General features: G+C 45.6%; 1 protein-coding gene across 3 annotated transcripts in view; it reads right to left on the minus strand.

The window, feature by feature from the left end:
* DVL1 (dishevelled segment polarity protein 1) overlaps nucleotides 1-24,311 on the minus strand; it is a 66,643-nt gene that overhangs the window by 8,546 nt on the left and 33,786 nt on the right. For all 3 annotated transcript variants that reach the window (XM_027728550.2, XM_027728552.2, XM_039390859.1), the window contains exons 3-10: nucleotides 18,111-18,232; nucleotides 14,399-14,511; nucleotides 9,326-9,464; nucleotides 4,506-4,599; nucleotides 3,466-3,535; nucleotides 2,558-2,697; nucleotides 2,185-2,261; nucleotides 1,612-1,679 (exon numbers count right to left, since the gene is read on the minus strand). In XM_027728550.2, the coding sequence (XP_027584351.1) occupies nucleotides 1,612-1,679; nucleotides 2,185-2,261; nucleotides 2,558-2,697; nucleotides 3,466-3,535; nucleotides 4,506-4,599; nucleotides 9,326-9,464; nucleotides 14,399-14,511; nucleotides 18,111-18,232 (823 nt within the window). The remainder of the gene's footprint in view (nucleotides 1-1,611; nucleotides 1,680-2,184; nucleotides 2,262-2,557; nucleotides 2,698-3,465; nucleotides 3,536-4,505; nucleotides 4,600-9,325; nucleotides 9,465-14,398; nucleotides 14,512-18,110; nucleotides 18,233-24,311) is intronic.

Here is a 24,311-nt window from a genome sequence, read left to right on the forward strand (position 1 = left end):
CGAGGCACCAACACCTTCACAGTCCCAACACCTTCACGGTCCCAACACCTTCACAGTCCCAACACCTTCACAGTCCCAACACCTTCACGGTCCCAACACCTTCACGGTCCCAACACCTTCACGGTCCCAACACCTTCACAGTCCCAACACCTTCACAGTCCCAACACCTTCACAATCCGAACACCTTCACAGTCCCAACACCTTCACAGTCCCAACACCTTCACAATCCCAACACCTTCACAATCCCAACACCTTCACAATCCCAACACCTTCACAATCCGAACACCTTCACAATCCCAACACCTTCACAGTCCCAAGGGGTTTGCTTTGGGTCAGGCTGGTTTTCCCGAGGGCTTCACCCCCAGTCTGCATCAGGCTGGGGCATTCATGTCAAAGGGCAGTGCCATCCTCAGCTTCAGATGGGGACAAACTGGGCTCACCATCATGAGCTCAGCCCTTACTGGGAACAAACTGGGCTCACCATCATGAGCTCAGCCCTTACTGGGAACAAACTGGGCTCACCATCATGGGCTCAGCCCTTACTGGGAACAAACTGGGCTCACCATCATGAGCTCAGCCCTTACTGGGAACAAACTGGGCTCACCGTCACGAGCTCAGCCTTACCAGCAGGAGGCAGCTGTGTTATTAAACCACAAGTTTTAACTTGTGTTTTAACGTTAAAATGAGATCTTTAAAACAAGATCGTTTTCTACTGCATTAATTTCAGAGGACAGTGCCATCCTCATCTTCAGACTGGGAACAAACTGGTCTCACCATCACAAGCACAGCCCTTACCAGGAGCCAGCTGTGCTTGTCACATGAGCACAGATCTTTTATTGCTAGTGAAAAGCCACAAGTTGTAAAACTTGTTAAGTCACAAGTTACTGTAAGCCACAAGTTGTAAAACGAGATCATTTTCTATTGCATTAATTTCAAAGGGCAATGCCATCCTCATCTTCAGACTGGGAATGAACTGGTCAGCCCTTACTGGGAACAAACTGGTCTTACCATCACAAGCTCAGCCCTCACCAGCAGGAGGCAGCTGTGCTTGTCACATGAAAACAGATCTTTTATTGCTACTGAAAAGTTTATTGAGCCACAAGTTGTAAAATGAGATCATTTTAATATTATCTGTTAACAGAAATATATTCCAATATTCTACTAATATTACCTATTATATATTAATATGTATTTCAATATTAATTTTATGTATCTCTTTGCTGTTCACCTCAAATTTTTAAAAATATCGGTTTAAATTCCAGGAAGTGCACATGTGACAAAATGAGACTTTTTAACACTTCTGCATGGTTATCCTCCAAACTTCCTATCAATTGAAAGGTCAAGATCATGAGGATATACCCTCCAAAAGGTTAAGAGCTTGATCCAAATCCATGTGAATCAAAAGAAAAACTCCCAGGAATTCAGTGGGCACTGGAGTCTCAGAAAGGGATTTAAACCCCTGCCTCCTAAACCAAAAGCAAACAGACAACCAAACTTAAAAGAACTGAACTTGTAGGGAATAGGAATGTGTTGGATGTCAAAATAGGTGAAAATATTCTAGACCTTGAGGGCTCCACAGGAACCCAGCAAAGAGCCCAAATGTGTACTCACCCCTGGGGATGGTGAAATAACTCCTGGGAGTTGGGTCCCAGCATTTGGCTACTGTTAGGCTGATGGGTCTAGGAAGAGAGAAAACAGGTAAGGATGACTCTTAACTTTCCTGCACAGTTGGAACAGTTACAAGAACTATTTGAAACAAACTTATTCCTGTCCAACAGTTGTCAAGCACATTCTGAGAATGTTTTTGAGATGCTTGTTGAAATATTTCCTGTACGAACCAGTATCAGGATGCTTCTGGTTTTGCACAAGTGATGAGCACTGTGGGTGAAATCTGTTGAATGACCAGCTCTTGAGATACTAAAACGCTCATCAGGTAAAGAAATAGTGCTGCTGAAACCAGGTAGCTCCTCATTTGTGTTGGTTTTGGCTGGTGCATTGAAACCAGTCTCACCTACTCATCAGTACACTGAGAAGTTCAGGGCTGGGAACAGTCATGCTGGTTCCTAATGGAGATCAAAATGCTGGTTCCCAATGGAGATCAAAATGCTGCTTTCTCTAAGGTTTGCCCCATTTCAGTAACTGCACGTGGAGGATAAATAGCAGGAGGTTTTGCAATGTGCTCACCCTGGTTTGGAGACTATTTCCCGTAGAACCCGAACTGCATCGTCATTGCTCATGTTCTCAAAATTGACATCATTCACCTGGAACAGTGCAGAAAGCAGAGGTCAGGCTCTGGGACAGCAAACTTAAAGACATTTTAATTATTTGTGTCCCAACTTATTTGCCTTGTAACTGTTGCCATTCCTTTGAGCAGCTGCAGAAATGTCATTTCTCAGAGCGCATCTCACAAAGAACTCCCGATAACACCCTTTGTGATGCACTTCTCTGAGTAGGAATGAACTCTCTTAACTGATTACTATGGGCCTGGTGGGATGCCTGAACTGAGCCAGCCCTGTGGAAGCCAGTAGCAGGTATTTTGGGATGCTCTGGGACCAACCTGCAGGAGCATGTCTCCTGGCTCGATCCGTCCGTCCGCTGCCACCGCCCCTCCTTTCATTATGGAGCCGATGTAGATGCCACCATCACCCCGGTCATTGCTCTGCCCCACAATGCTGATTCCCAGGAAATTATACTTTTCTGTTGGGATAGAAAGCGGAGGGCAGGGAGGGAAAAAAGCAAACAGAGTGATTGGAATGACAGTGAAGCGTTAAGACCAGGCTACTTCAGCCTCAAAAAATCAGCTCTCTCAACAGATCAGCTGGGCCAGGTTTGGTTTACAATGATCTCAGGTTGCCCTAGTGGCCAGTGTCTGCCTGGCCCCTTCAGGGAAATACTGCTGAAGACATGATCTGTTCATACAGGATAATGAAAAGCTACATTAAAAAAAAACCAGCAAGAGAACCAACACTGAAAGGACACGCCTACACCTCGAAATTGGGCACCCCATCAGCATTGAGCAATGTTTGTTCCACACTTCGGAGTGGCAGGAAGGGTTTGGTGCCACTGAAAGCTGCTGAGCTACTTGGCAGCCCTGCACATTTCTGTCTGGTTAAACAATGAAACGCAGAACAGCAGAAACACAAACCTCCAGTTCCCTTCTGCCCTTGCTTCTGACAAAGTCTGACCCCTCACCATCCCTACACCTCACCACTAACTCCATATGCTGGAGTTCCAACCCTTTCCCTGGAAAGAACACTGCTTTGCTCGTGCAAATGGCTCAGAACTATCCAGCTCTGGACTAGGAACCCGGGCACAGTCAACACAGGAGCAACTCTCAGCTGCCAGTCCCTTTAGTCCACCTGGCACTCTTTCAAACCAAGGAACTTTCTCCTGGCTCCAAAGGCTACCCCACCACCACAAAATACATCTCAAATTCATCACAATAAACGGGGCTTATCCTCTTACCCATGTTGAGTGTGACAGTGATGATATTTAGGGACATGGTGGAATCGGTGATGCTGCTGAACGAAGACGACTGCAAAATACAACAGAGAATTCTCAAGGTTTTAAATGGCACAGAGTAAGACAATAAAAAGAACTACTGAGGATTAACTCATTAGGATTTGATTAATAGGTTTCCATTTGGAAGGCATCCAGAAGGTACTGTAAGGGAATCTGTAAGGGAAAGAAATCTGAACACAGTCTGCACCTTCCCCAAAGATTTGTTCCCAAAACACACAGAGCACGTTCCTATTTTGAGGTTTCTCAGCTGAACTTCACCTTGAATCCTTTCTGCTTCCTGCCTGTGACTGACAGGCAAACATTTAAACCCTAAAGTGCCCACTGCAGTGTGAATTATTGCATTCACAGCTCCTCCCTGAAGAGAGGGGTGAACAACACGATCTGCCAGGAAGTGAGAGGAGAGACACTCCCCTGCCTCCAAAATTAAATACAAATGTGCTTATCAAAGACCTGCTCAAACACTACCCCAGTTGTTGGGATAAAATGTATGTGAGCTCATTCTTTAATGTGTGAAGACTGGTATTTATGGGAGAACAGAACAGTTCCTCCAAGATTCTGTCATTTAGGCCATCCTCATCCTGCTGCCACAGCACTGGGAAAGGGCAAGAGAGAAGAGTTGAGATTTCCTATAAATTTAGATTTCTCCTTCAGGAACAATGCAGGTCTCAGTGATTTATACACCAGGCATCTGACACCCCTTCTCACATCAGCCAGTAGCATAATGAACCTTCTCCTGCAGGGACTGGTCTCGGAAAAGACAAGAAATGGGATCACTGAACAGCAAAAGGAAGAAAAGGAGCGGAATAAAACTCGACTCTGGTGCTGCAGAACTTCAAAAGTAGAGATTTATCCAGACTGGAGCCAAAGGGAGCCTTTCCAAAGAATTCAGCAGGCACAGACCTGTTCTGGATCCCTTCCTGAGCCAAGAGCTAAGCTCAGGAATCACGGTTCACCTCCTGGGAGAAGGCTGGGGCCAACCTTACCCTGTCGATCTGCCGCATCCTTTGTTTCCTCCTCCTGCGTTTGTGCTTCCGGATGAGCCGGGATGAGGTGCTTTGCTCCGTGGAGCTACTCAACCTGAGGGGGAAAGGAGAGCAGAGATGTCACCTCTGCAGGGCTGAGCCATTTGCATTTCCCTGCCAAAAAAAAAAACCAAAAAAAGGCTGATTCCAAACGCGGGAGAGAACAAATCCTGCCGACACCATCAGCCCGTTTGCAAGAGCGCGGAGAAGATTCCAGCTAAACTCCAGCAGGGACTGGAGGATAATTTAGTGGCTTCCCTTCTTTTGGGAGCAAATCTGGGTGCAACCCTTAATGCCAATTTTTGTGAGTTTTGTCCTGGTGCTGTATTTTCTTCCACTGTTAAGAGGAACTTAAAGTTAAGGCTTGAATTCAATGAAATAAGACAGCAAATAGTGACAGAGGAACAGGGAATATGATTTACCTTCACATATTCTGTTAGTTTTATCTTGTTGTGTTTTTTTTTTTTTTTCAAGTTCTTCAAACTTGTAGAACCTACATGTGCCACATTCTACACAGAAATCTTTAAGATTCCTCCAAGAGTTCAGAGCTTTAATCATCCCCAATTTACAGAGAGCGGAATGAGACACAGAGAGACATAAATGGATTTGCTCAAATTAATTTCAGGAGCCTGGAACAAAGCCTAGATTTCTCAGATACCACTATAGCACCACAGAGACATCTCTCCTCTATTTATTATGTTAAGAATGGGGGGAAAAAAAAAAAAAAAAGGAATGCTCCATCATTAACCAAGATTAAAAAATCCAACCCTGCACAAGGCAAGTAACTGAACTGGCACTGTCACAAAACAAACAGTGCCAGGCTTCTTCTTCCCCAGTCTCTCCAAGTTCCAGCCACATTCAGGAATGTGAGAATACCTCAAGGAAAACTTGATACCAGGAGCTTGGTGTCATGAGACTCCAGCCCACCATGGGAAACCCATCGTGCACAGAGTGGGGTGTCCTCACCAAGGACACCGAGCTGGGTGTTACAGAGGCTGGAGCTGCTCAGAGGGTGTGAATCTCCTGACGTTCCCTTTGAGTTCACAAAACTATTTCAGGCACGTTAACCTCACACACTCCCTTCTCTCCCCTCCCAGCAGAGGCGAATTAAAGAGCCAAGAGGTGGGATTTTCAAAAAAGAGATCAGAAATTTGATAATCCTCCGTTGGTGAAAACAGCTCAAAGCACCTGGGTTTGGGAGGCTTTGCCTTTCCAACAGGAAAAATAAGGAGGTCTCAGATCCAGGGCTCTCAAAACTGAACTAGTTCAACACCCACCACTCTCTCAAAAGCACCAGCAAAGAGTGACACAAAAACTTCCTCTTACATTTTACTACCAATATTCTCCCCCTTCCTATTTCCTCTCCAATTTCATTCTCCTCCTCTTCTCTCCCAGAATATCTCACCAGTAGGATTCAGCCCAAACCTTCCAGCACACAAGAATTTAGGAGAATTTGAGCAATGGAAAGCCAGGTTGCTCACAGTGAACCTGCTCTTTAAGAAGGGGATTTTCTTTTAAGTTAAACTAGCAAAATCAGAGGGTTTTGGCAATTCTCTGAACTTCTGTTACCAGATGATAATATGTGCAAAGTGAAGTTCTTCTTTCTATGGTATTTTTTTTGCATTCTACCCAATATTAGAGTGGAAAAATTGGAATCAGCTCCTTCAAAAAGCCTTCAAAAGGTTTAGTTCAAGACAGACAGTATTTCAGGGAAGTAACTCCTGGAGCTAAAACAGCCTCTCCCATTAGTTGCACAAAATTGATGAGGCACTGCAGGAATACATTTATGTATATATATTATGTAGCTATGGCACATTTCACCATCTTTCTTACAATTTCTATAAAATCCATAGCCTTCATGCATGCTTGCTGAATCCTTCATATTTTAGGAGTGTCTGGATGCTGAACAACAGCTCAAACCTATTCTAATGAGGAAAAATATTTTGCTCCCTGAAGTATCCTCAGAAATACTGAGCAAAAGTTATTACCACAATTTGATGAGCAAGACGAGATGGTATATTTGAGCTTTTGAGACAAACCAAGTGCAAAGATGAAAAACAAATCTGCAATCATCACTACCAAATAATTTCCTGCGCTGGCTACTGCCCAAGAAACCCTGACTGCAATTCTAACACAAAGGCTAATAAGTCCCACAGAAGACATTTTTTTAAATAATAACAATAATTTGACCAATCTATATCCCCCAAAGGAAGGGGGAAAAGGTAACACTTGTTAAAGAGAACTAATGCTAATTTCTTAAATGAGAAATAAACATCATCAAGTTTTTTGCAGTGAATTATCTTAGTTATACTGAACTGAGAATACCAGTTGCACATAGCTGACAATAATCCTACAGATGCCATCTCTCTTAGACCTTTGGTTGCTTAACAGATATAAAATTTTTATTGTAAAGTTCACCCTGGGCTCCCTACATCAACCTGTGTTCAAACTCCTGCCTGCAAACAACACCAGCATTCAATCATGTCATCCTTTGAAAAGAAAGCAAATAAATTATTGTGCTCACACTGCCATTCTGTACTGCCCTGTAACATCTGTGAACAAGTCAATTCACCAAAGTAAGACATTACTCTTTAACTGAATGCAACAGATTCTCCTTGGACTGGGAATTGCCCCACTCTGCTGCACTGCTCCAAGTTAAAAATAAAAATAAACCAGTGTCAAACACACCCAGTTAGAAAAGCATCCTCAACCTGCAACCTCTTCCAAGACAGTAACATCCCTTACATCTGATTTCTTCTCTCAGTGGCCTCCTCCCTGTACAGTCTCCTCCACAGAGCAGGCTGTGACAGCAGAGTCCCTGAGCTGTTATTCCCCAAACTTACCCCCTTCCTGCCCAGGCTGCCTCCAGCAGGTCTGGAGCATTCTCGAGGTGTTATTTGCCTGCGTTCGCCTCGGAAGAAAAAACTTCTCCCTGCCAGCACAATCTCTCATCTGCCTGAGAAACACCATCCCTGGAACACAACAGCATACCTTGGAGCATTCCATGGAGTGGTTCTTCCTGACTAGCTGGCCTGGCAGCTGCTCCCTGTGCCAAAAGCTCCTGTCCCAGCCTCGAGAGGGAAAGGCTGCGCAGCAGCTTCGAAGAATCTCTTTATTCTCGGGTCAGACGCAGGAAGTTTGACTTTTATTAACACAGAAAGCTTTAGCTGGGTCTGCTCTGAAGTGCTCCAGTGCTAATCCTGCCCCACTGCATTGCTTGCTGCCATGGGAATGATTAATTCATTTACAAGAAACCCCAAATCAGCTGCAGGGTTGTTGTTGTTTTTGTGGGCTTCGTTTTTTTAGGGAGGGAAGGAGGGTTAGAAGCCCTAAAGGCTTTAGGGAGGCTGAGAGTGCATTCAGGTTAACTGCTGATCTTGCCAAGCCTTTATGCACATGAACATCCAGGTGAAGCACAAAGCATCCAGAAGGGTAATTTTTTTTGTGTCTTCAGGTGTTGGGAACTTCATCACAGAATCATGGAATGGTTTGGGCTGGAAAGGACCTTAAAGATCATCTCGTTCCAACCCCCCCTTCCATGGGCAGGGACACCTCCTACTTCACTGCAACTGCAAAATAAGTTCTTGAAACTAATTCAGGAGCAAATCTTCAACTAAATCTTCATTTAGTTCCCCCTTCAGCACATGGCCTTTAAGCAGAATTTGGAGGAGCTGCTGTTCTTCAGCAGCTCTTCGAGCCATGACCAACTGCAGGACCAAACAGACCCACCGAGTTCAATAAACTGATGATGTTTGTAAACACAGCAAGTGGTTCAGTATCTCCAGGAGCTGCTCTTGCTGTTTCCATTCTACCTAAAATTTAAGAACATCACATTGCACCTTATTTGTTTTAGGCTGCAGATCTCCTTGAACCACCAAAGATCTACAATTTTGTTCCCTGACAATTCACAGAAATCTGTAACGGGTTTTCAACAGCTCCAGAGACACTGTTTAGAGAATGTTGCCAGGAAAGGAAAGGATATTTGTTTTGATTCATTTTACACCCTTAAAAATAAGCATTTTAAATCCGAGAAATATATTGGCTTATAAACCTTTTAGGGAACAACAAAAACGTCTTTAGAGATTTACAAGCATCTTTCCAAATGGAGAGGTATTTTTCAAGAAGTGAGGAGTAATTCACAGAAAGAAAGAAATAATGAAGGAGCCATAAATATATGGCAACCCAGCCTGCCTTTGCAATAGCATTAACTTTGATGAATTCCTGTACTGCTCACAGGTCTCAGACTATGCAATTACACAGGAATTCCTTTATAATTCAGCTCTAGTGAAGTGCACACTTATTAGGAACCTATGCTGAAGGTATTTTAATATAATTATTCACAGTATTACTTTATAAATAGGTAGGCAGTTGCACATTGCTTTGATCTTAAAATGTGACCATTCTTGCTGTTAAAAGGAAAGGGCAGGAGCAGAATTTCCTCTTTGTTGGAGCAGTGGCTACAGGCAGGTTGGAGAGTGACCCTGTAACTGAGCTTGGTTCTTAGAGCAGAGATTATTCACAACATGATGTTACTGATGAGTTATCACAGAGTCAACAAGGTTGGAAAAGACCTTTAAGATCATCAAGTCGACCCAACACCACCTTGTCTACTGGACCATGGCACTGAGTACCACAGCCAGCACTCAAATCATACACACTAGGGAAAAAAAGGAATGAAAAGGGGGAAGGAGAAGATCCAAATCAAGCCCAGAGCCACAGTGGAGAGCCTGGAGAAGGTGCAAGGAGCATTTCCCAGCTCGGTGCCCGTGGCAGTGCCCCACCTGCTCGTGTTGTCGTCGTCCTCGGAGTCGATGAAGCTGCTGGACTCCAGCTCACTGCTCATCATGGTGGAGGAGCTGTCGTAGCCAGGGGGGTGCTCACGGTGCCTGTCCAGCTTTGGGTGCCCATTGATCCGAGGGGCTGCCAAAAAATCACAGAGGGGGTGTTATCAGGCGGAGGGGAAGGGCAGGGAAGCAGCGGCACTGGGAGCAGCAGGACGGGCACAGCCACGGCTGCAGAGGACTCCTGTGCCAAAACCAAGCTGATCCCATTCAACAGCTGCAAAAATCTACTGTCCTGCCTTCTCCCTAACTTTTCCATCTGCCTGTGGCTCAGTTCATGGACAAGTCACAAATGGATTGAGGCAGAAGGAGGAGGCACCACCAACTACTGTAAAGGTATCAGCCATCAGTGAGAAGGGCCGTGAGAAGTTGGTGTCAGTGGGAAGGTACAAATAAAGCCCCTGGGAAAGCAGCAGGTAACACAATCTGAGTTTGGTAGCACAGAAAACCTTAAACAACAATCCTTATTTCTAGATATTCCAGAACAACCTGGTTTATGTAGATTAGAAGGGCTCACTATACCACTAATGCCTCCTGTTTATATTTTTTCCCTTTCCTTTATCCAGCTATATCTTCTCTGTTATATTTTAAACAGAGTTCAACTTCACATTTCATGTTTGAATTAGGTATTCTGCTACAGAAAAGCTCCCACGCACTGCTGCAGCAGCTAAAATTTATTTTATCAGCCACTTAAACTTCAATTTTAGCTCCATTTTATACATCCCAAACAGCACCAGGCAGCCTTGAACTCACAAGAAAGGTTTCCTGTGTAATTAAGGCGTGCATTTAAATACATAAAGTTTTCCCTAATTTCTCTACTCAAATAAAATTCCCTTTTCCAGCATAGTTTGGGGGCAGGGGAGGTCAGGAAACATAACTGAGTGAGTACTTTCACAAACCATGGTTATAAGGGGTTTATTCACAAAATACCCCCACATATGCAAGTTTTAAGTCCCAACAAGAATCATTCCCTGCTCTGGTTCAATGCCTGTCCCACTAATGACCAGGGACTTTCTGCCCTGCTGACCCCCTGCCCCTGTTTCTTCCTTGGAGGATGACAAGAGTTCACTGGGACCTTCTGACAAAAGCCTTGGAGTGTCTCACAGAGATGAGAATAAAGCATAGCCTGGGAGGGTAAAATGTGTCCTCCTTGACTTTTATCAACAGCAGAGTAGGCCCTGCCTGAGGGACAGAAGCACATCAAAGACCAAATCAAAGCAGCCTGGAAAGCAGAAAGGGAAGAGCAGCATCTGCTCAAGGAAGGTGTAAGGAGGGTTCTGTGATACTGCAGAGAACAAGGGTGTCTCAGGGAGAAGGCACATCCACGCTCCCAGTTAAGAGGAAAACCATCTGCCCTTCCAATCCCCTCCAGTGCAGAAAGTCTTTACCAGTTATTAACAGAAATATGTTCTCAGTTTCTCAATAAAGACTCGTAACTCCCCTGGGTGCAGGGCTCAGTCCCTGCTCTGGAAGTAGGGAAGAATGATCAGATTGTCCACTCCTGCTCTATGCTTGTACCCATATCCATGCCCTACCCCTGCATCCTGCTTTGCCTCGTGTTTGAAGTTCTTTGGAACCCTCAAACAGCCTCTAATCACTCCACCAAAGACGGGCTTCGAGTTCCCATTGCAACTGTTTTCTAGTTCCAGCCCTTCTTCAGATTCCTTGGCACACTCTGCAGTAAAAAAATCCATAGATTGCAGCACTGAGTGGAAACCTCCAACAGCTCCTCTTCCCAAACATTTGGGGATCTACAAGCCTGCCCACATGAAGAGCTTCTCAAGGCACAGGCCATTATGTGGCATTTTTCAGCTGCCTGCACCACAGTTAAGTTCACCCCACAGCAAACCTGGTGTCGAAACACCAGTGTCGACACTTGACATCTGCAGACTTGTCAGAGACCGAGCAGCAGCTCTAAAACATCCCTCAACGCCAAAGGAAACTTGTCCCTTAATTACCTCCCTAATTAGAGCCTCCCCAGGCCCCTTTCCCACTCCCCCTGAGCAGACTGACACGGGAGCTTTGTTCTCCACAGCCAGGGGTCCCCAGAACATGTGCCAGGCAGACCTCCCACGTCTCTAATTAAGATCCTCACTCTACTTTCACTTAACAGGACTTTGTCAACTTTCCAAAGCAACTTTTGTCGCTTGAAGAGACAAAGCAGAGCCCTGACATCCTGATTTCTTCTCCAGATCGGTTTTCCTGAAGATTTCCTGCACTGTCACAAACCTCCAAAAGCACGTGGTGGAACAAAAGAGTTTTGTTATGTTCCTCAAGCCACCACACTGTGGGTATCACTTGGAAATCAGAGAATATACAAGCACAGGAGAATTTACAAGCATTTATTGCCTCTGCATTTAAAAGAGGAGCATAATTTAAGGGAAATGGGTGGAAGAGCTTACAAATGCCCCAGCCTGTGTTGTTATCTGAGTGGATTCCTGGTCTAGCAAATCACAGCCCCTCTGCTGCAAAATCCTTTTGCATTTTCAGTATGGAAGAGGTGTGAAAACGTTGTCAGATCACCAGGTGTGTCCACATCTGCCAGGACCCTCAATATTTACAGTGGCCTCTCTCTGTGTGTCTGTAATTGCCCAGCAGCAATTCAGCAGAAACAGCTTTTTTGGGGATGAGTAATCCTGCAACAACGAAGGAAAACACACAGGCTGGTTTGGTGAACAACCCACCCATGATACCACACTTTTAATTACCACCTGGTTAACTTCCCATCACCCAGGCTCCAAATCAAACCTGAAAGCCTCTGTAAGAACCCCGCTGCTGTCCAAGCCCAGGCTGTCACACTGAAAGCTGGCAAAGCTTTTCAATAAAATCAGGAAATCATTTTTGCAAATTAAAACGGAAAGTAGGACAGAAAAATCTTCCTTTTGCTTCCTTTCTCTTCCCAGCCCTGGGGTTTTCCCAGGTCAGAACAAGATCCTCAGTTCTGTGGAGCCTCTCAGTCCCACAGTGCTCTGGGATCAGTGGACTCAGCCTCCTCGACCTGTTCAGGTTTTGGCTCGATGTGTCTGCACCTCTACAGCTCCCAAACGGCTCCTTAGCACCTTCTCTCACTTCACCTGTTGGAAGTGAAGGCTGTAACACACTGCTCATGTTTTCCCGAGGAACAAGTGCTCCTTTCCCTCTGCAGAGTATCCAGGGAAACCCTCACTGCCCGGGTAGGTTAATTCGTTTGTCCTTCTCTTTACACCAACGGGGAGCTCAAACACTCACACTTCACCCAACAATGAGCCCCAAATGAGTTGCAAACACTCGGTGCTCAGGTTATTGTTCAGCTGGCTGAGCCGGCAGGGCTGTCCCTGTGTCTCTGCAACAAACCTCTGAGTAATGCAGGGCTCCAAGGAGATCCCTCATCCTGCCCCTCCAAAACCACCAGAGCTGTAATTTTGGTATTATTCAAACGAGTCCCTGCAGGACCAGATCAAACACTCTCACTGCATTCCCTTCTTTCTGCAGGGAAAGGAGGATTTACCACTGTTTCATAATGACAAGCCCCTGGAAGAGCTGGGATCCAGGTGTCACACCCTGCTGCCCTTTCCCATCCTTGTTCCCCTTTCCCCAGGACTGCTCCCCCATTTTACATCCACCTGTGCTCCACACAAACAAGAAAAGAATAATCCCTGTGATGAAAAGGCCTTCAAATCCTTTCCAGAATTAGGGTATTTCACTTATTTTAGTATTTTCAAGTGGGACACAGTGCTCAACTGTGCACTTTAGGGATGCTCCCCACTGAAAACAACACACTGGGGTGTTATTGTATGTATTCTTTGTCATTACTGTCAAATAAAATATTGTTGTGACCACAGAAACACTGTGGGAATTAAACAATATATTTTGATGGTACAGCAGTTACTATTGTTTTATGCATGTTAACAAAACTCACCTGCTTCAGGTAGAAGGCCTGGATTGTTTAGAAAACAGGGAATGTTTGCATTACTGACATGTTATTGCCTGAGCTTTGACAGGAGGGGGAGGAAATTGTATCCCATTTTTTTCTAAAGAACTAGTTTCAGACCCCCCAAAGGCAGAAGCTCCTGTGCTCCAACAATCCCATATGAGCACTCCAGACTGTGGCCCCACACCATCCAACACCAGCTCTCAAGCCATGAATATCCACAGCAAAACATGCACTGGCACTGACTGAATGTTTAAAACAATTCCCCTTTTAACATCCTTCCCGTAACAAGTTTTTAACACAACCCTATTAAAAAATTCTGCCCCTTTCTGTGATTTCCCAAAGGAATTTGCAGTCAGGGTCATGCAGAGACACCCACTGAGGAATTTTCAGTCCTTCTGAACCAGTGACATGTTGGAAGGGTTAAATGAACAGGAAGACACCTGTTTTGCCCACAGTATATAGATGTGATTTCTGGTTTTCTAACTGCAGGCAAATACTTTAGTGGGTGGAGCTGTGAATAAAGATTGTGACAGCATCTCTTGGGCCCAAGTATTCCAAATTCTGGACCATTTTAAACTCAATGGGTGGCACCTATTAATTCTTAATTAAGCCTGGAAATTCTTGTCTGGCAACGAATGAAAAAAACCAAGCTTACTTTGATGTACAGACTAGAGGCAAGAGACGGAGTTCTGCAGTTTATTTGTGTACTTTGGGTGTATTTAGATATAAAAAAAGATCTCCAGAGCCAACGTTATATCGGCACAAAACACCACGGCTGATCTGAGCCTTGAGAAATGAACAGTTAGTCCTCTCCAAGTTACTCATCTTCAGAAAGCTCTGAATGTTGTCAAAAATAATCTCTCTGCCACTTTACTGCAGGTTGCCCAGACCTCTCAGAAAACGCAGAGCTTCAAAGGGTTTCAAAGCAATTATCAAATTATTCCATTAAAATAATCACAGTCCCTGAAAGCACGCAGGAACGCAGACACAGGTCTCCTTGCATGGCAAAAAGCAATTGTTGCTCTGAAAGACTGGCAGGAAAATTGTTCTTTCTGAATGAAGAAAAGGGGGATGGGGGGGGGGAATGAGCCAGGACTCACCATCCTCGTGCCCTTCCCTGTTCCTCCGCCGGTGCCTGTCCCGCCGGTGGCTGATGACTGACTCTGTCCCTGTGTCATTGTCCAGGCCATCCCTGCTGCTGGCAGCATTGGGGCTGTCACAGAACACAGAGGAACAAACACCAGGATCATCTCTTTTTTTCTCTCTTTCAGTAAAACAGTCGGTTCAGCAGCCAGAAAACTGTTCTTGCAGCCGAGCGCTGCACCCCCTTTCCTCCCCCAGCCTGGCTCTGCCCACCCCAAAAAACCACCTGGGGGGTGAAAACACAACTCCACATCCATGCCCTGAGACACACAGTGCTATTTTCAAACAGCACAAATATTATTCAAACAGCGAAAGCATTATTTTCAAATGCCCTCAGACACACGGTGCTATTTTCAAACAGTGCAAATGTTGTTCAAACAGTGAAAGGGTGATTTTCAAATGCCCTCAGACACACGGTGGGTGCTGTCTGCACCAGTATTTGCACATCACCATGAGGTGGGAAAAGCTGCCTGACAAGACTGTTGCCTGACATTTCCATAGGAAAGAGAGGTGCTGATGGGCCAAGGGGAGGGATCATTCTGGCACGTGCTGAGCTCCCAGCCAAAGGGCAGGAGCTACAGCTCGTTGGCCACTTTTAATATAGAGCACTGACCTTGAAGGTTGAAGTCCTGCAAGTCACAGCAAAGCTGAAAATAATTAAGTGCATAAAAGCACAGAATGCTCTGTGTTAAAAAGCTCATCCAGTCCCACCCCCTGCCATGGGCAGGGACACCTTCCACCAGCCCAGGTTGCTCCAAGCCCTGTCCAACTTGGCCTTGGACACTTCCAGGGAAGGGGCTGCCAGAGCTTCTCTGGGAATTCCATCCCAGCCCCTCACCACCCTCACAGCCTAGAATTCCCTCCCAATATCCCATCTAACCCTGCCCTCTGGCAGTTTGAAGCCATTCCCCCTTGTCCTCCTGCACTCCAGGCTCTTGTAAATTCTCTCTCTCCATCTCCTTCTGAGCTCCAGTGCTGGAAAAGGCCACAGATCACTTTAATGGATTAAACTGAGGGAAGTGACCTAAAGCTCCTGAAAATACAACAGTGTATGATGTGCCACACAGCTCTGCTGTGGAACATCACCCTTAGAAAGTTACTGGTCCTACTCTTCCTCTCTGCCCCTCAAACACCACCTGATTAAAAAGGACTCAGGACACAGGACTTCATACCTGTGCACCTGCTATTCGTGCCTGACACGCCCTCACTTATGCACACAGAGGGTGTAATGACCATCACTGACTGACACAAAGCACCAGAGGCACTCATGTATCACTCCCAGGACTCCCCGAGGCTGGAGAACACTGTCCTGAGTGTTTTACACAGGGAATTAAACCCCCAACCATCCAACCAACCTGTCCCTGGACCCAGGACTGGTTCTGGGTAAGCACAAGTGTGGAGTGTTATATTTAAGAGGCTTTTGTGCCTCCTGCACACCCACACACACTCTCTGGGCACGAAGGAAATAAATGTGCTGGCATGCCCACCACCGAAATGAGGAAATCAAGGTTGTCATTCGAGAAAACCTTTGCCTGCCCATCTGAAGCCCTGCCAAAAATGCCAGGCTGTGTTTCAGTGCTGTCACACGGCTGTTTGCACTTCTTGTTCAGCTGAAAAGGGGGAGAGGGGTGGCAGATCCCTCAGGTCACCCTGAGAGTCCCTTGGACATCCCAGCAGCACCATCTACTGACTCCGCTCATAATTCCCACTCCCAAATCGCTTCCTGGGCTAAACCCGCCCACAAAAGGTGGGTTATTCCCTAACAAAGGATGCAAAAGGAACTCCCAGCTGCCTTGTTTCCCCTCTCCCTGCTGAGCCAATTAAACCCAGCTCAGTTTGCAGAGCACATCCCCAAGAGCTGGCTGACAGAGGTCAGTGCTCTCACCTGGCTCCTGCACCTCCACCACCACACCAGGAGCAGCCTCACCCACTCCCAGGGATTTGCCAACCACCAAACAGAGCCTGAAATCCAGGATGAACTTCAGAACCCACATCAGGGAGGGGAAAAAGTTAAGTTCTACTTGGGTTTAATCAATGATTAATCAAAATATCAATGCTGTCAGGAGGTGGTTACCACTTCACCTCCAACAAGGACCTCATTATTCCCTTGGATGGCATCGCCTGCTGATGTTCCTGCTGCATCTATTCCCTGGATTCTTGGTTGTCCAGCAACATTTCTGTACAATTCTGTACAATTTCTGTGCAATTATACAACAGCTGGTACGTCTTTATTTATAAATAAGGCCTCAATCAACACTGGAGGAGGAAGGCAGGAGATGACATATCTCTGGCAGCTCGAATAGCATTAAAAAAAAATCTCAGGGATTTAGGACCCAAGAAGGTAAATCACACTTACTGCAGAATCACCACAGCAAAATCCCCAAGAAACATCATTTTCCAAAATTTCTGGAGGACAACAGTCACGATTCAGGTTTTGAAAGCCAGGCTTTACAATTAAAGACTTGGAGCAGCTCAACTGAAGCTTATCCAAGAGAAAGAAATCATTTCAAAACCCAGTGGATTCTTTACCGCTGGGAATCTTCAAGCCTGGAGTGGGGTGTCTTTTAAAATTAAATTCTAACAGTGAAACAGAATTTAGGGCTTCATGCAGAATAACTGAGTGAGATACTCTGTCCTGAGTTATGGATATAAACTCAGGCCACTATTTCATAAAACACAGCAGCAAAAACCACTGTAACACATTAAGATGTTCAATTGTGAACAGAAGAACCTAAAAAGGCATTAAGGGAGAGTAAGTTTTAGCCCAGATCATCTCCCCACAAGCCAGATTCTCTAATGCAAGAGAGAAAAAGAAAGAAAAAAAAGGGTGGAGAGAGAGTGTCTGACTTACAGGGTGGTTATTTTTTTACAATAAAGGTTGATCTTGCAGCTATTCCATGTAGGTTTAGGTCAGAAAGACAAAGAACTGGTTCTATTTTCTGGTCACATGCACTGGCACAGGCCTCTCCCAGGCAATTCATGAACACAGGAGGGCAGCACAGCCCTTGCAAGACACACTGGCAGGTATTTCCCAGGATTTCTTGTCCCCTCTGGAAGGCTTTTATCTGTACAAGACTCAAACACAACACTAAGGGTGTCAGTGATCCCAGAAATCAATGGCACCACCAGGCAAATCGAGGCCACGTTTCCTTCTCCAAACACGGGCTAAGATCTCAGTTAGAACCAGCTTTAAATCCTCCCTAAATTCCGAGGCCCTCCCTAAAAAATGAAGGTATTTTCAGGATCCCCATTGGCTCTGCACACAGAACAGGAAATAACGAGGCTCCCATGAAACCAGAGGACTCCCAGTCCGGCCACACACAGAGCTCTGGCACCCTCTGGATGGACCATGGACGAGGCATTATTCCTGATGGAAATTCTTCCTTCCTGATAGCAGCGTTCAGCTGGCTCTGCACACTCCATAATTACACACAACACCCTAATAAGTTGTCATCCATCATCCACCACAGAAAGCATTTTGGGCTCCCTCGCTGCTTAACTCTTCCACGACGGCTTCGAAAATGAGGTGGTTTGGATATTTATTTCATCCATTTCCCTTTTAATTCCTCGATATGTTATTTTTTTTATAACGACAACAACTGCGGCAGCAGGAGAAATAAACAGGCAGGAATTGCAATTTAATAAATAAATAAGATAATTTGCCCTTACTGGAAGGATGGAGGGCGGGAGTCTCCGATGCCTCCTGTTCTCTCGAGGGGTGGTGGAAGGTCTGTGTGGCTCTCAGTGCACTGGGAACCCGTGTCAGAGTGAGAACTTTCAGCCAGGACCAGCTGTCAAGAGAAAAAAAAAAAAAAGAGAATTTCCCACATTTGTAGCAGTTTCTCCACTCTGACATAGAGATTTTTCAGCCACTTTTGCTAAAAAACCTGGAGGGAAACCGGAGGGAAGGAAGTACACAGATTGCTGCCAAACCCCCACAAAATCAGGGTGCATTCCATCCCAACATGAAACCAGCAGCAGCCTGGGGTGTGCACAGAATTCCTGCAGGCCCCCCAAACTCTTCTCACCCTGGGAAAAGCAGCACAGCAGTCAGGGAGGGCACTTTTGGGGGACTCACATTGCAGGGCTATGCTCTCAGTCTGGCCCTGCCAGGCCAAGAGTAAAAAGGCAAAGCTGAAACTTGACAGTAGGACAGCCCAAAAGTGGCACAACTCCTTCTACAGACAGCTTCAAACCCCCTGAAAATCCACAACCTGGTCTGGCCCGACCTCCAGATCTCCGAGTTGCCTCTTAAGAGCCTGAATTAAACCCCAAATCCACCCAACCTCAACAGCCATACACTTTTAGAGGAGGACTAAGATTCCTGATGTTCATTCTACTCATCTCTTGTGCCTGTTTTGTCCCTCAGTGTTCCCTCAAGGCAGAGCTGCAGGTAGGAAAAGGCATTTTTCCAGCTGTGCCATAAAAACAAGATGTGCAGTGAGCGCTCTTCTGTAATTCATGAGGACCTGAAAACTCGGACAAAATGTGGAGCTGTCACCTTCAAAACTCCTCTGACACTGGCTTTTGCATTCCTGGAAGCCGGAGGGGCCTGGCAGCCTTTGAGCCAGGATGGAAGGAAAGGCTGCAGAGCACCCAACACACACAGAACCCACGTGGAAATTGGGAATTAAAGACACGCCGCGACAACCCATCTTCTCATTCTGAACACCACATGTCTACACAGAGCCTGGTGTGTTTGGGAATTGTTATAATTCCAGTCCTGTCACAAGGCTGGATGTAAATTCTGCCTGGAACAACTAATGCCATCAATACCCTCAATCATTAGCAGGGATGCTCCTGGATAATGGATCACAGGCACGGTCGTGGCACACGAGGGGTTCACCACACTCAGCCTTGTTCCCAATAAATTCAGGGCATCCATCTCCACTCAGCACTCCCAGTGTGACATCTTTAATCAGCAGATAAACAGACAAGAGAAAGAAGAATGATTCTCTTCCTCTCCCCACCCTCCTGGTTTGTGGCTCATTTTAATACATTGATTGACAGAGGATCTTAGATTTGACTAAGATCTGATTCCACCCACTTATCTACTGGCTAGTACCTACTTTTCTGTGTTTGACAAGGAAATAATAAGTATTTTAAAAAGGCAAGAGATGCTTTGTGTTCAAGTTTCCTTTTGTACACCCAGGTGAAACTGGTTTTCCACATTATTTTTGGTTTCAAATCTTCCTAGTGCTGGAAAAGAGCTCATGGCTGAAAGGAACACCCAGGAACCAAAGAGAGTCAATGGCTCAGTGAATATTTTATAATGAAATCAGCATTTTTGCCTCAATTTTCTAAGCTAGAAAGGCAGGATCCCACCAATTCTGCACAAGTGAGATGAAAGTCTAAATGCACCCTAAAGCCCAGGGGAGAAGAACCATTCACTGGGTGAAGCAGTACTACAGAAAAACAAACATGCACTGATCCAAGGCTCCCTTTAATTTATCTCTGCAAACAGAACAGGACGATTCCCAATTAGCAGTCCCAGTTCTAATTCAGCTTTACCTGCCAGGTTAAGTGGTTATATTTTATTTAAAAGCCTAAAAGGGGAGGAAGAGATCCCAGTTCTCTACTGTGCAAGCAGGAAGGCAGATGACCAACCTGAGAGGGTTTGTGCAAAATGAAAAGAGAATTCCATGAACTGAAGGACCGAGTTCTCGTTTTAAATGACTTTACAAAGAGTATTCTCCCATTAAACTGGGAGAATTTTGCATTTCCTATGCAAAAAGTGTGTTTTAACAGCCCATTGACCACTTTCTGGCCATGATCCACAGAAATTAGACTTGAACCAGTGATCTGGGGGTGACCAGGGTTATATCCTGTCACCAATCCCCTGAGCCCCCGAATCACTTGGCCAAGTCTCCTTAAACAATACAATTATAAGGTCTTTAATTAAATAAATGCTCAATTAATGATATAAATTAATACCTTTCACTGAGAGGCAACAGGGTCACAGCCTCCCTTTATTTTTAGCTGTGGAAGAACTGGGGTATAAAAGAGGTCCCAACAATAACTGGTTAACTTATTGAGGACTAATTCTAATTTAATGATCAGATGGATGCTGGCTGTTAAAGAAAGGGATGGAGAAGGAGCAGGATAGGAGGGGACTGGCATTCCAGATGCAGGGCATTATTCCTGAGAGCATAAACCATAAATATGAGAAGGGAAACACACACAGGCTGTCAAAAAGGAACTGCCTGGAGACAAAACAGTTCTCCAGCACCACATGGAGTCAGCTGCATTATTCAAACTCTTTATCACCAAAGCAAAGAGCAACAGAGGAAACACTGAAGGGAAAAAACAACACAAGCTTTTTCCTAATAACTTGATAATTAAGGCTTTCTTTCTTTCAGGTGGGGGAGTTAAAGGGAGATGTTTAGAAACTATTGTTGGCATTCTGGAGATGCAAGGATGGCTCATCCCCTGAGGAATCTCTCCTCGCTGCCAAAATCAAACCAGGGGATAAAAAGAAGAAAAAAGAAAAGAGGGGAAAAAAAAAAGAAAAGAGATGAAACCGGGTGTGTAAGTGAGATCTACACATCCCCTCACCCTCCACGCTCTGGATTGTAGCAAGCTCTGCAAACAAGCACTTGGCACCACGAGGTTTTTGGGAGCAGGGAAACACGTTCCTGCTTTGGGCCTTTGGCAACACCTGACTCCAAGACAAATCCCTTCCATATCTCTGGGTATTTGCTCTTGAGCCTTTCCCTGCTCCTGGAGGGAGAAGCCTTGGCAATGCAGGACCCAGCAAACCCATTTGTGTAAAATGAAAAGAGAATTCCACGAACTGAAGGACCGAGTTCTCATTTTAAATGACTTTACAAAGGGTATTCTCCCGTTAAACTGGGAGAATTTTGCATTTCCTGTGCAAAAAGTGTGTTTCAACAGCCCACTGACCACTTTCTGGCCATTGATCCACAGAAATAAGAATTGAGAAGTTAGTTTGTGGAGGCAAACCCAGCTGCTGGAGGCTGTGGGTCACCCTGGGAGTGCTGCTGAGCAGGGGCAAAATCCACCCCAGCAAAGCAACTCCTCGGGAATATTTCCCCCAGGGCTGTGATTTCCTCAAGGATGAGGCACTGGGTACCCACTTCTTACTGACCTGCAGTGGGATTAGAGTCACAAACGCCCTCAGACACTGCCATTACCATCACAAAGGGAAAAAGAGCTGCAAAAAATTACCCACACTGCTCTTTCAGGAATTAAATCACCTTGAACTTGAATCAGTTCAGCACCAGACAGAGTGAACTCGAGATACATTTGAACTTAAAAAACCACACTGGCAATATATCCCCTGTTTCTGAGCAGCTTGTTAATCCCAGATAAACATCTTTCACATTTCAAGCAGCAAATCACAAGCACAACAGCCACGATGATAACGTGGTGGCCAGCGCAGATATTCCCATGTTTACCTCCCCAAAATAAGATCCAAGTTGTGCTGCCTGTGCTGCTGGTCACAGGCACTTCCACACAAAGCACACTTTAATTCACAGACACATCCTTCGGGGTGAAATTTTGCCCCTGAGGAATAATAATAAATAAATAAATAAATAAATAAATAAATAAATAAATAAATAATAATAATATGATAAATAATAATAACAAATAAATGAACCCAGGAGTGTAACAGTTTAAATAAAGTTGCCTAAGGTGATCTTACTCTTATGATAAGCAGGACCTGGGAGCTCCTGCAAGAGGACCCGACTTCAGAGGTTTAGGCAATTAAGATCTTGAAGCAATTAAGTTGTTAAAACAAGACACAGACTGTCCACATCTATGTCTGGCTACAAGTGGAGCACTTGCCCTTCATCAAAGCTTTCCTTCTTGACTTACAGATCCCTGTGTTCAAGAGCACTGAATATAAATGGAGGGCTGCAGACCAAATTAAAAAAAAAAACCAACAAAAAACCCAGAAACCACCCCAAAAGAGCATCAGAACAACATCTGTTGGGCTAGAAAAGAAAATCTGCAGCAGAAGATGGCACATGCAGCAAGATTATTCTGACTGCACTGCCTGGTTTATTCTTCCCATGTGTCCAAGGGATCAGAAAGGTGGTGGAACACCTGACTCCACGGAATGCTGGGCTCAGCTGGTGCTTTGTGGTGGGCACAGCCCTGCCTCTCTCAAGGCAGGTGAGGATTTATCAGTGACTGAAGAAGCAGAAGAATTCTGAGGGTGGGTGGGTGTGCACTCGAGAGAATTCACAGGTCCTTGCCCTGGCAATTCCAACGTGGAATTGCTGCTCCCTGCTTTGCTGGGCCACCTAAAGCCCCTCATTTCTCCCACCAACAAGTGACAGGCTGTAAATCATTATTAAGCTAAATTCTGTCCTTTTCTTTGGCGGGAACAAAGCCCTCCAATCTCCCACCCCTTTGAGTGGCAGAGGTAACTCACCCCTGGGCTGCCCCAACACAGACTGGCCAGTGTTTGCAGGAGAAAGGCAGTGCCACAGGCAGCTCCCTGGCCAGGGGCCAGCCCTGATAATTACATTTCACCCCTCAAACCCCCCCCCCTGCAGTTTTTTGAGTGGCAGGAGCATTTTAATGGGTTTCTCTCTCCTGTGCTGCTCAGGATCGTGCCTGTGGGCTGGGAAACAGCTGTTGGGTTCCACCCAAAGGACTGCATTTCCATGTGAAACGGGGGATGTCTCCCGTGTGGGGCACATGGAGGAAGTTAATAAAGAAGCGTGGAACTAATTGCAACTGTTGATTCAGCTCATTCCATCCCACTGAACGCTGTTTGTTTTGTCCCACCGTCACACTCCCCGCTAAAATCTTTCCCAGGAAGTGGAGAAAGCATATCAAGCCTGGCATGTTAGAAAAGAAACTTGTGTTCTTTTGATATCCCCAGTGATTCCCACACAGCCACTTCCAATCCGTGACAGGACAAACACCAGCGAGCTGTGCAAGCAACAAACCCTGCAGCTCGTTCATGCTGAGAGAAAACTCCTGTTTCCTTCTGTGCTGGAGAAGGTTTCCAGCGTTTCCAGCAAGAAACATGGCTGAAAACCAGTTATAGTGGAACTTGTTTGCAGAAATAAGTGCTCAGTTCACAGTCTGTGTCAACACCACACTTCCAGACTTCCATTATTGCTCCTGATCTTCAGTGACTCTTTGGATCAATTGTTTCACCTCTCTGGAGCTCCATTTCCCCTTTTCTCCTCTACACCATATTTGATTATGATTTCTAACTTATTATGGCAAGGCCTGCCTTTCACAGAGCTCAGCAGACACCTGAACAAACTCCCCCAGGTGCTGAGCCAGCCCAAGGAATCACCTGTGCAGCACCCATGGATGGGGACACCAGGAAAGAACCAGCCTGGGAAGGGGAAAGAGCCAACACTGGTACACCCTGCTCTCATATCCCCACCTGCCTAAACATTTGTTAATTTATCAGCAGGAAAACTACAATATTTAAATTCTCACTGAGAGCAGCAGCAGCAGCTCCTGGTGTGTCTCTGAGCTCAGCGAGAGGTGGGGGACTGACACCAGTCACTAAAGAAACACCCCAAAAGAGCCGTTTATATTTTTGACAGCGACTTCAGAGCAGCCACATTTTATCTCCAAGCTGAAAGTAATTACTTCCCATACAGTCCCAGGCATCTGGAATCCCCCAGCCAAAGCTTCAGAGACGTGGCCCATTATCCACACGAAGGCTGCTCCCACAGGACCAATTGCAGAAAAGGGTTTGCTGATGAGGCCCTGTATTCCAGCAGGAATTCTGTCAAAGGCAACGGGACTTCACACTGCTGGAAGGCCTGGAAAAGCCCACCAGGAAAGGGATGTTTATTTGAGTAACAAGAAATTGTCTGTGCTGGGTAGATCAGGCTCCAGATGAATGATGTGTGAAGAGACTGGTCCTGA

Source organism: Pipra filicauda, unplaced genomic scaffold (genome assembly GCF_003945595.2).
Source record: "Pipra filicauda isolate LSUMZ 115617 unplaced genomic scaffold, ASM394559v2 scaffold87_size3191425_pilon, whole genome shotgun sequence".
Lineage (NCBI taxonomy): Eukaryota > Metazoa > Chordata > Aves > Passeriformes > Pipridae > Pipra > Pipra filicauda.